General features: G+C 43.5%; 1 protein-coding gene across 2 annotated transcripts in view; it reads right to left on the reverse strand.

Annotated features, from left to right (window-relative positions):
- The window catches only part of ADAMTS16 (ADAM metallopeptidase with thrombospondin type 1 motif 16), a 92,097-nt gene that overhangs the window by 42,340 nt on the left and 33,681 nt on the right, over positions 1 to 16,076 (reverse strand). For both annotated transcript variants that reach the window (XM_083519054.1, XM_083519055.1), the window contains 3 exons: positions 6,767 to 6,915; positions 3,005 to 3,177; positions 2,310 to 2,440 (listed from right to left, as the gene is read on the reverse strand). In XM_083519054.1, coding sequence (XP_083375180.1) covers positions 2,310 to 2,440; positions 3,005 to 3,177; positions 6,767 to 6,915 — 453 coding nt within the window. The remainder of the gene's footprint in view (positions 1 to 2,309; positions 2,441 to 3,004; positions 3,178 to 6,766; positions 6,916 to 16,076) is intronic.

Consider the following 16,076-nt stretch of genomic DNA (forward strand, 5'->3'; position numbering starts at 1 on the left):
GGTCATGTGGCCAGCATGACTAAGCCGCTTCTGGTGAAACCAGAGCAGCGCATGGAAACGCCGTTTACCTTCCCGCCAGAGTGGTACCTATTTATCTACTTGCACTTTGATGTGCTTTTGAACTGCTAGGTTGGCAGGAGCAGGGGCCAAACAACGGGAGCTCACCCTGTCACAGGGATGCGAACCGCCGACCTTCTGATCAGCATGTCCTAGGCTCTGTGGTTTAACCCACAGCGCCACCCAGGTCCCTGGACCTGTCTGTGGCTCACTGTAATTGTTTCCTTGTCCTGGAACATTTCTGATGTTATGCTGTATATCTTCTGGAAGCCAGCTGCAGTGCAATCTTAACCCCATCTACTCAGAAGTGAGTCCTACCAAATTCACTGGGGGATTCTCCCAGGTAAGTGGGGTCGGGATTGCAGACTTTTATTATTTCAGTGGAAACAGAGTATCGTTGCATTCTCAAAAAGGAACAAAGAATGAGCAACTATGTTCATCTTCAAGGCCGTCTTTAATTTATTTTTAGAAGGAGAGGCCATATTTAATACTGTAATGAGAGCAGGGTTAGATCTGAATGGGTTTTTGTGGTTTCCTTCCAATCCTGTGCTTTTACAGATGTAAGACTGGATTCTGTACAGAAAGGGACTGCTAAAATGGCCAGACCAGTTTCTTTGTTAAGTAGATAGCCAGGTTTGTTAAATATCTGTTTTGTAATGTAAGCTAGGGGTTAAACCACAGAGCCTAGGACTTGCCGATCAGAAGTTCGGCGGTTCGAATCCCCGCGACGGGGTGAGCTCCTGTTGCTCAGTCCCTGCTCCTGCCAACCTAGTAGTTCGAAAACACATCAAAGTGCAAGTAGATAAATAGGTACCGCTCCGGCGGGAAGATAAACGGTGTTTTGGTGCACTGCTCTGGTTCACCAGAAGCGGCTTACTCATGCTGGCCACATGACCAGGAAGCTGTATGCCGGCTCCCTCGGCCAATAAAGCGAGATGAGCGCCGCAACCCCAGAGTCGGTCACGACTGGACCTAATGGTCAGAGGTCCCTTTACCTAAATGTAAGCTAGGGCAATGAATCGTCACGGAAACCTGTAGCTGGATACCCTTTTGAAAGGGGAGCAGGCCTCCCCCTCCCCTGGCTAACGATGATGACGACAGCAAGGTGTTTATGTCTGAAAGAGAACAAAGGGCTGTCAGTTTGGGGACTGGAGCTGAAATTGAGAGAGGCCTGACTCGTTCCTTGCACAGAATCAAGTGGTATGGGGTTGACCACTCCCCCACTGCCAAACCGAATGCAAGAGCAGGATCTGTGACAGCATTAACATTATGCACTTTGCATCTGTATAGGAGCATAAATAAACCTCTCATGCAAAATGCCAGCAGCCTCTAGTAACTGTCATGCCATGAAAACCAAACCCAAGTGATGCGCCGGGAACCCTGACATCTCTTACTACTCGGAGATTAAGATGCACATAGCAATATTGCAATTCTATACTACATCAACACACTTGAACCTAAATAGCTTCAAAAGACAAAAAAAGTGTGCCTCTATCAAAATTAGGCCTAACCAATTAATTCAACTAAAGCCAGGCCCTATGCCTGTTTACTTGGAAGTAAGCCCCACTGATTCCACCATAAAGCAGGTTTTAGAGAGCTAATCTTTGGCCTGATCTTTACACCAAAACTGGAACACAAGAGGAACCTTTCTCCTCTTCTACCTCACTTCCCCATATCTAGTTTCTTGCTCTAAAAATTGGAGCAACACGCCATCCCTGGCTATACATGATCAGAGCAGAACACCATATGGTGCTACCTTACCATCTAAACCCTAAATGCACACAGGATGAAACAGTCATAGTTGACTGATCTATTGATTAGGACAACTGAAGCTTCCAAGCCATATTTCATTTCCTGAGACCAGAACCAGGAGTTTTGGGAAAAACACAACTGTCACCAAAATAGCGACCCTGACTTGCCTCTTCCTTTCTCTTCAGATAGCATTTCGCAATACAACATGTATACTGTGTTGTCATTCACCCTCTTGACACTTCACTTTGCTGCCTGCATCCTTTTGTATTGCTAGATGTTGACCAGAGGGTAGAAGAGAGGAAGACGAGACTGTTGGCGATGTTTTTGGCATCAGCCACATGCAACTCCTGCAACGTCCAATTCCAGCCTGGCATTTTACCCCTCCCTCTTGAACAACATAAAATCAAAGGTAATCAGACATCACACTTTGCCTTCATTGCTTATTACGAGTAAGGAATGTTGAGTGAATGGCAAAATAGAGTACCTTATTTCATTATTACCTCACAAATCCCATCTATACAGACATTAGGGCTATCTTCCAAGCAGGGTGTCCCATCTTTTACTTTGTTCGACAGAGAAAAGAAGAAATCAAAGCCTTCTGCAATACAGTACAGCTTGCACAAGTCTTGATCTGAAATGCAAACACAACCACGAACATACGTTTATTTTTGTCCATTGGACTGTTGCTTGGGATGGGGGTTGGACACAGAGAGATTAGGGTACAATAACCCTCATGTTATCTTAAAACAAGGTATCTGATGAAGCAGGGGTCATGTTTGCATGATTTATGAGAAAGGATCACCCACACTTCCATTTGCACCGCAATTTCTTCCGTCAATCTGCACAAAACCCAACTGACGTTTGTTCCAATTCAGTAGTAAGCAGTGGGTTTTCCTGGGGAAAGCTGCAGAACAAAAATGCAACCTCTCCGACCCATACCTAGAAGTCACGGGAGAAACGGAAGTGTGGATGAGCCCAAAGAGAAAATAATATGTAGTCTAAAAGCCCAGCTGAATTGGTCCTGCAGATACTGTGATCCTGGAGGTGAGTGGAAAGCACCAAAGTCACATACGGAAGCCACACATGTTCCTTCCATTGCACGGAACGTCCAGGCATCTTCAATTGCATACCTGCTTTGGGGAACCATGCCCATATCTTTAAACAGCAGAATCTTAAATCCCAGATTTAAATTCACCTGCTACTTGAGTGTAAGGCTTCCACTTGTAGTTCCATCCTCTGAACCGCTTGCTGTTGAATTCTGCACACTGGGCTGCTCTGAAGCCAATGCTGTTCTTTGGGCACTTCTGACTGTTGCAGAGTTTCAACATCCGAGAGGAACCCTCGCAGAACTTTCCTCCATGCGACGGTCTGCAATGTTGAGGTGGGGGAGGAAGATTACTTCACATCAGCTGCTAACCATTTTAACAACATGTACTTGAATAAACCAACACAAAGCAGAGGGTAGAGTAGCCATTCGCATAGCGACATTTTGATTCCAGCTTAGTTGAATCCATCAGCCTCAGTGCATTCAGTACAGGCTTCCTTGCAGTACAGTAGTACCCCGGGTTAAGTACTCAATTCATTCCGGAGGTCCATTCTTAACCTGAAACTGTTCTTAACCTGATGCACCACTTTAGCTAATGGGGCCTCCTGCTGTCGCCGCACTGCCGGAGCACGATTTCTGTTCTCATCCTGAAGCAAAGTTCTTAACCTGAAGCACTATTTCTGGGTTAGTGGAGTCTGTAACCTGAAGCGTATATAACCTGAGGTACCACTGTACTCTCAAGATGAGGTGCAGGTGAGCTAACAACAAAGTCAAACTGCACCAATAAGAACAGGATGCCCCCCTCTTCTCATTGCCATATGCTCAGATCTCACTGGATCCTTCTTCCAGTTAAGTTAAAACCACACCAGCTCCTAACTTGCAGAAAGCTTTTGTTCCCAGGTTCATTCCCACTGCACCCTTCAGTTGCTGATTACATAGAAAGGCAATCTGGAAAAGCAGGCTGTTTACAAGATCAAGCCCTATACAAATTAACATTTAAAAAGCCATCTGTGTCAAGGTCTGAGGTCAATGTGGAAATCCCCCATAACTATTTTAATAAAGTTGAAGGATGTGTACATTCCAAAGCTAAATGTGCTTCGTGGCTTGATGGGGACTGCATTAAGGCGCTTAGAATATTCTTCTTTGTGCCAAGAGAAGGTCAAATGATAAGCCCAGGGAACTGCAATTATGCATATCATATTATATCCTAAGTTTACCCCCTAGTGAGAAGACATCCTCCAGCTACCAGGCAAATGTCTGGTAGCATATTTCTGCCACGATTACCAAGCATCTAGTTGGCACCAACAATACATTGCGTAGGTGGAACAGGTCAAGTGACACTGAGAAAGTTCCTATTCCAATCAAATACAGACGTTAGTTGGCGGATGCAGACACGGGCTTCTAGTTTCAGTACAGATATTCTTGAGCACTAGATCACCCTTTTTGAATCCATCTCTCCGACTTTGTCTAAGACCTGGTCTACACATTTAGCACACTGAGGCGGCAGAATAGGCTCTACTACATGAGGTGTACTTGACTAAGTGAATACCGGGCTCCATAAAAACAAAACAAACTTGCAGCAAATAGAAAATTAGCCTACACAGAGCAGTCTGGACCACAAACTTCACCTTAGACATGCTATTTTCTTTTCGTTTGTAGGGTATGCTTTAAATCAGGGAGCAGTAAAAAGAAAATACGGCACCTCCCCTCATCTGAGGTTGGGAGGGGCACAGTCAATTCCACCATACCAGGCTTCTACTCCATTTAATTTTACACAGTACAATATCCATATCTTACATCCTTAAAATTCAAGCAGACTGCAGTTTCAATATGGCCTTATATACCTTTATGTGCTCAATAACAAACATCTGTGCTTATTTTGATTGGTTAGCCAAGACTGGCCAGAGTGTTTCCCTCTGCATTTTCTGAAGGTGCCTGGAACCTCTGTTACATTTTCTGGAAATCAGCCTGAACATGACCATGCCAGTTTTGCAGATACCGTGCAATGGAAATGCACTCTCAGCATCTGAACACTAAAGGAAATTGTTAAGAAGTTGCTTTTGAACAAAGATAAGCCAAGAAAGCATCCTAAAAACATCTGGTTAAACTTTTGTGGAGCAGAAACAAATAACTACCTCCAGCGTGAAGTACTGGTTATGGCCTAGGGAGACCCAGGTTCAAATTGCTGTGGTGCCACAAAGCCTAATGCTTGGCCTTGGGCAAGTCACTGTCCCTCAGTTTAACCCATACCTTAGTTTAACCTGTGAAGATAAAGTAGGAGGCTATGCATAGCTCCCCAGAGAAAGGGTGTGCTTTAAAACATTTCCTTAGCTGTTTAAATGTATTTGCTGAGATTCCATGTTATGGGAAACTCCCTCCCCTCAAACGTTTTTTAAACAATTGATGATTTTTATGTCTCCATAGTGCTCTTCCTCCAGGGAGTACAGAAGTAAGTCCCACTGAATTTTGCTCCTTTCAAGGAGCATGTGACGCTGTCAGTGTGGTACATTAGCAGTCAGACCTTACAAATGCACGCTCTTGCTAGTTAGCATGAGAAGTGGCTAAGTCCACAGAGCTGTATTGTTGGTAGGCAGATACTTAAACCATAGAAATACAATTGCTAGAGAGGACTCTGTGTTATGTCATTTCCCTTCCTCTCCTGGAAAGGAAGGAGCATATAATACTTCGTGTTCCTCTCCCTCTCTTCCTTTGACCAACTTTGGATACAGACATGCCTCTGCTCGCTGCATGTCTGAAGCTGGTTAAACTGTAAATATACCGTATTTTTTGCTTTATAACTCTCACTTTTTCCCTCCTAAAAAGTAAGGGGAAATGTGTGTGCGTCTTGTGGAGTGAATGCAGGCTGCGCAGCTATCACAGAAGCCAGAACAGCAAGAGGGATCACTGCTTTCACTGCGCAGTGATCCCTCTTGCTGTTCTGGCTTCTGAGATTCAGAATATTTTTTTTTCTTGTTTTCCTCCTCCTCCAAAAACTAGATGCGTCTTATGGTCTGGTGTGTCTTATAGAGCGAAAAATACGGTAAGTATTTTGCCTGCATACTTTTTTCTGGCTACTGTTGCTGTGAACTAAAGAATGATTATAAAGTAAGCAAATCTTATTTTTAAACTTGCTTTACTAGCTGTTGCCTGATTCTTTATTAAGCAGGGTAAGAAGGGACAGTCAGCTCAGAACAAGGTTTGAAAGCCTAATTCCTATGCTTTTGTTGCCAAGGCTGGGATTTTGAAACTCTTCAACCCACATATGAGATAAATTATCCATTAAAACCCATCCCACAGTCAGATCACTGGTCTACTTGGCACAGAGATGTCTGATTCAACTAGCAGTAGCTCTTCATGCTCTCAGGCAGATGCCTTTCCCAACCCTGTTAAACAAGATCCTTTTAACTGAAGATCCTGGAGACTGAAACTTAGGATCTTATGTATGCAAATTGTGTGCTGTGCTACTGAACTATGGAAAACTGTATCACAACACGTCTCAAATGGAGGTAAACAGAAGGCTCATCCATACTTCCATTTGCCCCGCTGCCTTCCCCCAGGAAAACCCGCGGTTTGGTGCTAAATCAGAACAAATTGCAATCAGGTTCCCTGTGGATTGACATTTGTTCTGGTTTAGCGGTAAAGAGGGGTTTCCCGGAAAAGTGGTGGGGCAAAGGTAAAACCACTTGGACCTGTGCTTTCTGGGCACAGGAGAAGCAGAATTGTGGACAAGCCCCAGTCTTGTGTTTTGCAATGTTTGCTATAAACAAGGAGAGGCACCCAGTGCATGACATTGGTGAAGCAAACTATTGTGCCCTTGCGCCTTAGCTGCTGATGCAAAGCCATGGTTATGACTTTGCAACATCTGGCTTATTCCACCAAATTTAGACTTGAAGAAAAGAAACTCGCAGTCACCTTGGATTCGTACAATTTCGCTCTCGGTGAGATATGCCTCCTCCGCAGGTTCTGGAACACGATGACCACCGGGACCACTCTGACCACTGTCCGTGGGTTGGCTTGGGCCCTTCATCGCCATACTTGACACACTGCCCTCCACGGCACCACTGAAACATATAACGTGTTTGCGGATGTTTGCTCATTGCTCCATACTTTCAAGTGCAAATTATTTTGCATCAAGAGTTTGCAACACCAACAATGAAGCCACCTTACTTATATTATCTATCCCACCCAACCACACAATTTTAAACTTTGTTTAATACTTTCTGACTTCTCGAGACTGCTTTTTAGAAGCTCCCTCCTGCTTCAGTTATGGACTGAGGAATCCTGACTCCCTGAACTGGAGGGAAGGGGTTAGTACTGAGTGGAGTTGTCACCCTGCTTGTAGACAAAAGCTCCACTGGGCACAGAAAGGGAGCATTTGCCAAAGAGGCTCCTGCTACACTGTGCTAAACTCTACAACCATAGATCTACCCCCATCAGTGTGCTGAGTGCATGTAGGGCAGCAGAATCCATGCATACCCTACCACCATTATATGTCTTCATTGGCAATATTCATAGGTATGCAACACACACACACAAGTTGGGAGGTGGAGCCTAGTGCCATAATGTGCCCCCACTTTGTGCATTAATTGAAACTTCCTTCTGCCGGGGCTGTAAGACAGAGCTATTCTGCCTGGCTTTCAATTTGATCTTAGCCTGATGTTTTATTCCCCTTCCTTCCCTCCCCCTCCCCTTTTTATGAAGATTACCCACTCTGGGATCCCACAGCTAATTCTCCTCTGGTCTCCATGCTGGCCCAAATAGGACTAATTTAGCCAGCTAGCCCTGGTGATCATCTAATGTTTATTGGATGGATTTCCCCACTAAATTGATTTTTGAATCCTGAATTTATTGTTATTCACATTTTATACTGTATTTTATGCTGTTTTTGTTGCATCAATTAAGTGTTTTAAATTTGTTGTTAGCCACCCTGATCCCGGTTTTGTGAACCGGGAAGGGCGGGGTATAAATAAATAAAATATTTATTTATTTATTACACTGGAGCCCCCAAAGAGGACATATGTGCAGATACAAGAGACCACCAGATAGGAACGCAAATCTTAGTTGCTGAACCGCAGCCCTGATATGCAAGATTTATACATGGGATGTATAAATTGTGAGCATTTCTTAGCTCTCAGAAGTCCTGCTAGGACTGAGATACAAGTTAAACCACAAGAATTTGGGTGTTTTGGTGAACTCCCTTGAAGATTTATGCTTTCCTTTGAGACACCTGGACAATGTGATAAAGTACTGTATGTTCAAGGTCACACTGCTTTTCCAGGAGACAAAACAACCAAGTGTGTGTTCCATTTCAGTGTCTCCTGGCCTTCACTTGGGAAGTTAACACACTTTTTGGTGTTTGACGATTTTGATGAGGAAAGTAAGCAAATCACACGGCACCAAACTATTTATCCAGGATAAATACTGGCATTTGTTTTTATTTTTTTATTTTTGCAACAAATGGGATGTATATACACCAGCAATCTGTGGGTAGGGATGGGGGTAGAAATTAGATTTAAGTTCACATTCAAAGGTGGATCTACCCAATCCACACTTTTTGAAACAATCTGAGAACTGAAACTTTGCCATCCTTTAAAAGTCACATGAGAAGGGACGCGGGTGGCGCTGTGGTCTAAACCACAGAGCCTAGGGCTTGCTGATCAGAAGGTCAGCGGTTCGAATCCCCGCGACAGGGTGAGCTCCCATTGTTCAGTCCCTGCTCCTGCCAACCTAGCAGTTTGAAAGCATGTCAAAGTGCAAGTAGTTAAATAGGTACTGCTCCGGCGGGAAGGTAAACAGCATTTTCGTGTCCGGCTCTGGTTCGCCAGAAGCAGCTTAGTCATGCTAGCCACATGACCCGGAAGCTGTCTGCAGACAAATGCCGGCTCCTCGGCCTATAGAGCGAGATGGGAGCGCAACCCCAAAGTTGTCTGCAACTGGACCTAACAGTCAGGTGTACCTTTACCTTTAAAAGTCACATGTCCCTGAGTTTTGCAATGCAGTTCTCCAGGCAATTAATACACCCAAAAATGCATATGCTGAGATAGGTAAAGGTAAAGGTAAAGGTATACTGGAATAAAGTGTCTACAAAAACACATAGTGAAAACAGTGTACAAAATATATTATAATAGGGAGAATCGATCTGCAAAAATGTATAGATTAGGAAAAACTGCATATAAAGATGTGAATGTTCGGAGGTATTCAAGCTAAAATGCTGATGGGTGTTCTTGAGCGCTTAAGATAGAAAATCAGAAGTTGATTCAGAAGTATGGAGAACTGGGGAAATGAGGAATGAAATTGACACCCTGCCTAGGTTTTCGGGAGGATGTGTGTGGCTGCTGCTGCTCCTTACACATCACCCCTCAGGTAATGTTTTGCAAAGAAATGTGGGGTGCGATGTGGTATTGCCACATGCAGCACTTTAGAATATCTGCCTGGTGGCCCAAGCAGACGTTCTTCTTCTCATGTGATTAGAATCAGTGGAGATACACTAGAAAGGGCCACCACCTCTGCCACATGCCTTGGTGCTCAGGCTTCCTATTCTCCGTGCATTGAAGGTAGAAGTCTGCATTGAAAAACCCACTGAACTCCTTTCATGATTTAGAACTCTGGTTATGCACAGTCCTGAAGTGTACAGTGAGCTTCCCTCATTGCATGGAGGAAAGGGATTCTGTTTTCCCTTAGCTGGGAACTGTGCAACAAGGTTATTACTGACATTTTCTTTCTTTCTTTCTTTCTTTCTTTCTTTCTTTCTTTCTTTCTTTCTTTCTTTCTTTTAAAAAAAGCCAATACATGCATCCTGCCATTTTTCAATGTAAAGAATTAGAAAGATCTACAAATGCACACTTGTTTCCCTTTGGTGTTCTCTGCCCTTGTTAACCACCAATCAAGCTGAATATTCAAGTTACTCCCGCTAAAGTATTTCTGGCTTCAGATCATGGTCTTAAAAAGGGGCTTTGCTGTCACTGTCTTGCTTCGTTGACATCTCTAATTTACGACCCTTTTTTAAAAAAGCTTAGTCAGCAATGAATCAGAGTTCAAAAGGAAAGCTAAATCTTGGAAAGGGGGTGGGCTGTCTGCAGCATTCGACTAGACCATCCTGCTCAAATTCCAGGAATAAAATAGAAAGCAACACAGTGGCTGCTGATCTGAAAGGGCTCCAGGATTTGGGTGCCCTTGTCCCGCTGCTCTTCAGGTCCTTTTGCCCATCTGCAAATGTCTCTGTTGAGTTCTCTGACCTCATTCATATGTTACCTAGAGTGGTGAGGTTGCTACCATCTTTTGATTGCTCTCATGCTGCTCTTGGTAGCATCCAGTCCAGTGTGATAAGGGTGAATTGTGACGTTTTGAATCATGCTAGCAACCTGGGTGGGATGTGGGTGGCGCTGTGGTTTAAACCACTGTGCCGCTTGGACGTGCCGGTCGGAAGGTCAGCGGTTCGAGGCCCCACGACGGGGTGAGCTCCCGTTGCTCGGTCCCTGCTCCTGCCTACCTAGCAGTTTGAAAGCACGCAGTGCAAGTAGATAAATAGGTACCGCTCCGGCGGGAAGGTAAACAGCGTTTCCGTGTGCTGCTCTGGTTTCACCAGAAGCCGCTTAGTCATGCTGCCCACATGACCCAGAAAAACTGTCTGTGGAAGTGGACAAACGCCGGTTCCCTCGGCTTGTAAAGTGAGATGAGCGCCGCAACCCCAGAGTCGTTCACGACTGGACTTAACTGTCAGGGGTCCCTTTACCTTTACCTAGCAACCTGGGCATTGCAGGGTAGGACACAACCATGGGATTCCCCACAAACCACAAGGGTAGAAGTTATCAGGAGTAATGTAGGCACAACCCTGCCTTGGCAGATAGCCATGTCTCTCCAGGAAATGCAGAAATGGTGTCTGATTATCAGTAAACTTATGATTTAGCTTGTGTACCCTAAGAGAACATCTAGCAGAGGTGCACCAGGCTATAATCTGGTTCTGGGCCTAAGGCAGAAAGAGAGAATCTGTGGCTCTCCAGATGTGGACGACTCCTCAGCCCTAGGCAGCATGACCAATGGCCAAGGATTATGGGGGCTGTTGTCCATTAACATTTAGAGGGCCACAGGTTCCCCATGATCAGCCTTGGAAATCCCCAGAAGGGAATCTGCCCTCACAAGTTGCTATCCAAGAAGGTTTATTTCTCTTTAAAATAGTTCTGGTAGATCCAAACCTAGGCCTTACCTCAACTTCCTTTGGCACTGTGCTTTCCAGAAACAGATATGCACTTTAAAGTTCCCTGTTTTTGTCATTTGTCCCAGAGCCTTCCCTGGGAAAACTCGCTCGTTAGGGCTGAACTGGAGCAAGTGTCAGAATACTGAAAACCTGTTTGCTCTGATTCGGTGGTAAAATGTGAGTTTTCCTGGAGAAAGCGCCAGGAAACAAACACAAAAGAAAGTCTGGATGAACCCTCAATCATGCTTAGAAAAGATTCATTATAAACAATAGGAAATAAGTTATTTGTGATCATCTGTGTACTATTGTAATATAAAATAAATATAAAAATAATATGAGGGGAAATATCCAAGATTATTTAACATATTGCCATCACTATCTAAAAGAAGAAAGCAATAATTCTATATTATCTAACACTGCCCAAGATAGTATCCACTTAGATAGAAAGCTGCTGTTGATTAGCCATCTGACTCCAATTCTCACAATTTTTAATCATTCACTTAACCTGATTATTTCCCAACATCCCAGAATCCACTCATCAATCAGTGGTAGAACTGGAAATTTCTGTATCTTTGCCATTTCAGTTGCTAATGTTGGAGAAACTACTTCCATATGTGATTTCCTTAGAATATGATAAGGATAACTAAAAAAAGTAATCCTAAAGAAATCCATTGGCAGCCACAATTTTTTTAAATTATCTGAATAGTTTGGTTCCAAAACTCCTATGCAATTGCACAATGCTAGGAGCAGCGAATCAAAGTCCAGGGACGTTTGCCTCCAATTGCCTCTCCCTTCAGAAATACAATGAAAGCTATTTGCAATCCACTGCATGGAGGTTCCCTCACTCATCCACAAAACTAAGTTCCTGGCACATGAAATCAAAAATACCCTTCCTTTCAAAGCCACAAAAGGGAACCCCCCTCTATCGACAAGCCAGTCTGCTACATTCCACATGGGAAGGCAAATGCATTCCCACCAGAATTGAACTATTTGTCCTGGGGATAACTGTGGCTCTCCAGATATTGTCGGACCATCCCTCATTATCGGCTATGCTGGCTGGGATTGGTGGGAGCTGGAGTCAGGCAACGCCACAGGTCCCCCATCCCTGGCACAAAATGTACATGTCTGGGACTTCCGGTCGGTGCCAGCGCTTAATGGCGGTCCTAGCCCCGAGCTCCGGGGAAGGACTGCTTCGCAAGTTCGGGTCTTACCTGCTACGGCAAGCGGGGGACCCCTAAAATCCCAGGCGCTGAAGCCTGAGAACAAGGAGACTCGGTGGGCACCTTTGCGCCCCCCGGTACCGTGAAAGCGACACCGGGAGCGAGCGCGGTGCTGAGAGTCGCTACCCAGCCTGCGAAGTGAAGCCGCGTCGCCATTAGCGGAGAGCGCCGATTCCTTCCTGAAAAGAAAATTCGGACTGAATTCCCGTGAGTAAGACTTGAAAAATAACTGGGACCCTCTAAACTTTAAAATTTGAACTAAAAACGGGGGAGATCTAAACAAAGGAAGTCTGCCTCCCCCCGACTGCATGAAAGTGAAAGCAACGGAGCTCTAAACTTGCATCCGTTTAAACCAGCTCTTTAATCAGCTAAACCGGACATTTGGACCTTTGATCTCCCCTCCAGCTAGCAGGGCAGAGGGGAGGTGAATTGGACTAATAATTGCATGATCTATTGGAAGTTAAAAATCTCTGCCGTCTCACCCATCTGAAAGCATGAAACGGTCTGCCTTTTCTTTTTAGCACACTGAACTGACTTTTCCCTGCAAAGTGATATCTTGATACAAAGTTCCCACAGTGTCTGGCTACTCTGTAGTATAAGAAGAAATAATACAAACTGGATAACTGTGGCAGCTTAAAGCTACAAGCTTTCTAGCAATATTGATCTGGACTGTGTTAAGCTCTTGTTTTGTATTCTGGACAATCTCCCCTGTTTTCTGTACTTGGAACATTGTCCTATGGCCATTTTGATTTGCTCCCTCTAGAGGATAAAGTAAAGTTTGCCACAGCTTGACAGTGGAACTTTCCAAGGGAGAAAATTCCCGTGGGAAGTGACCTTGACATGAGTGGCCCACAAGAAGAGATAGTCACAAGAGCTAAGACCAAGCACCATCAGCAACAACAACAGCTGCAGCAACAACAGGCAAAGAAAAGAGGATCAATTTCAGGCCCAACAACTGGAGCAGCAGGAACAACAGGACAAGATAAAGGGACAGCCGTCTCTATGGAAGCTGTGACAGATGCGCTGCTTAAGATCAACCAAACTTTGGAGTCTTTAACAAAACAGACCTCAGAGAACACACTAAAATTAGCAGAAATTTCAGTAAGATTAAACCAGAATACAGAATCTATAAATAAACTGGTGGAGGAAAATGCCACTACGCGTCAAATTGCGGAAGATGCCAAGGCTACGGCGGGAGAGACACAGGAGAAATTAGAGCCGATTGCCAAGAAGGTCTATGAGCATGACTCAACTTTGGCCTTGTGGGACTTACAGAGGAAAGAAACTTAAAATTAAGACTGATCCCGGAGAACGAAAGAGACAACCTTGTGGAATATCTGACACGGGAGTTTGTGGACTGCTGGGACCTTGAGGAAGACGAATTCAAAATTACGACTGCTTTTAGATTGGGAAAAAAGCAAGACAGAAAGACCCCGAGAGACTGTTTGATCACATTCAGATCCAAGGAGGAAAGAGACAAAATATTAAGACTACACTTTGAAAAGGCCTTGCAAATTGGAAATTCAACTGCACAGTTCTTCAAAGACATCCCAAAACATATTTTGGATTTAAGAAACTTCTACAAGGACTTAGCTCTTCTGCTAAAGAAAAATTCCATCCGTTTCAGGTGGGAGTTCCCACAAGGACTGTCATTTGACTACAAGTTAAAGAAGGTAAAAATAAAGACAATTCAAGATAAAGAAAATTTTTTGGCAAGATATCAGGAGGAGCTACAGAAGGGGATTGTGGACGTACTTGGAGAACAGAGGAGAGCACTGGAGATCCTGAATCTCTCGACTGGACAAAAACCACCACCATCAGAAGAAGAGCAACAACTTGGAGCTGTTGGAGGAGCCTTAGAAAAATAACAAGATGGCTCTGCAATTCCTTAGTTGGAATTGTAATGGACTTAATGTGCCTTTGAGGAGAAGACAAGTATTTCACATACTGAATAGAGAACAATTGGACTTGATATGTCTACAAGAAACTCACATAACCAGAGCCCACAGGAGACTACTTATAAATAAAAGGCTAGGACAAGAATTTATCTCATCAGACAAAGTCAAGAAGAGAGGAGTTGTAATATATGTTAAGGAAAAATGGGCTCCAAAAATGATATTTAAGGATGAACAAGGGAGATATCTGGCAGTGGAAATACAAATTCAAGGAGAAAAATTTTTAGTGGTTGGAATCTATGCGCCAAATGAAGGCAAATCTGACTTCTTTAAGAGACTTCATGAAACTCTTTCTGACTATTTGGATTACAATATGATAATCATGGGAGACATGAATGGTGTGGTCTCCACCAACATGGACAAGGCACAAAGACTAACAGTTAGTAAAGAAGGGAGACTCCCTAAGACTTTTTTTGAAATGACAGAAAATATGGACTTGATAGACATATGGAGAACAAGGAACCCTCTGGAGAGAGAGGGAACCTTCTTCTCCCAAGCAATGACGACCTGGACCAGAATTGATCAAATTTGGGTTACTAGTGGAATGGCTCCAAAGATTAAGAAAGTGGAAATCTGCCCAAAAACTTGCTCCGACCATAACGCCGTGAAGATGGAGATGAAACTTACAACAACTGGTCAATTCAGATGGAGAATGAATGACACCCTCTTTCGGGACAAGGAGATTCTTATGAAGGCCCAAAAGACTTTAAAAGATTATTTTGAAATAAATATGAGGACCGACGTGGAGAAAAGAGTGATCTGGGATGCAAGTAAAGCGGTCATGAGAGGATTCTTGATTCAACAAAATTCAATAAAGAGGAAAAAACAAAACGAGAAAAAAGAGAAGCTATTGGAAATGATAAAGGAAGGAGAGAGAAAATTAAGAACAAAACCAAAATCTCAGGACATCTTAAGAGAGATCAAGTTATATCAAACACAATATATGGAATTGATGAACCAAGAGATTGAATGGAAGATAAAGCAAATGAAGCAAAAGACTTTTGAATCAGCAAATAAATGTGGCAAACTCTTGGCATGGCAATTGAAGAAAAGGCAGAAACTAAATACAGTTACAAGCCTGGAGGTGGATGGAAAGAATATATCTAAACCTAATGAAATTAGAAACTGCTTCGTAAGTTATTTCAAAAAGCTTTACACTCAAGGCCCCCAAAATGAAGAAGATATAGACAAATTCCTGGGAAAATATGGATTACAAAACATCTCTCATCAAAGTAAGATGGACTTGAACCAGAGAATCTCAGAACAAGAGATAGAGGCTGCTATTCAGAACATGCAATTGGGCAAATCTCCGGGACCAGATGGATTGACTTCCAGATACTACAAATCGTTGAAGGAATGGCTAACTCAACCACTAAGAGAAGTGTGCAACGAGATCCTTGAGGGAAAAAGGGCCCCTGAATCGTGGCAAGAGGCATATATTTCACTCATACCAAAGTCAGAGACTGAAAAGACCCAACTTAAGAACTACCGCCCAATATCACTCCTCAATGTGGATTACAAAATTTTTGCAGACATTTTGGCAAAAAGATTTAAAAGAGTATTGATGGAGAAGATTCATAAGGACCAAGCAGGTTTTCTCCCCAAAAGACACCTGGCAGACAATGTAAGGAATGTAATAGACATTCTGGAAAAGCTAGAGGTGAATATAAACACTAAAGCAGTACTGATTTTTGTGGATGCGGAGAAGGCCTTTGACAACATTTCTTGGAGTTTTATGAGAAAGAATCTTCATGGGATGGGGGTAGGCCAGGGTTTTGAGAATGGTATGGCTGCAATATATTCTGAACAAAAAGCTAAACTGATTGTAAATAATGTTATGACGGAGGAACTTA

The sequence above is a fragment of the Podarcis liolepis genome (assembly GCF_965112155.1).
Source record: "Podarcis liolepis genome assembly, chromosome: 8".
In the NCBI taxonomy this organism is placed as follows: Eukaryota; Metazoa; Chordata; class Lepidosauria; order Squamata; family Lacertidae; genus Podarcis; species Podarcis liolepis.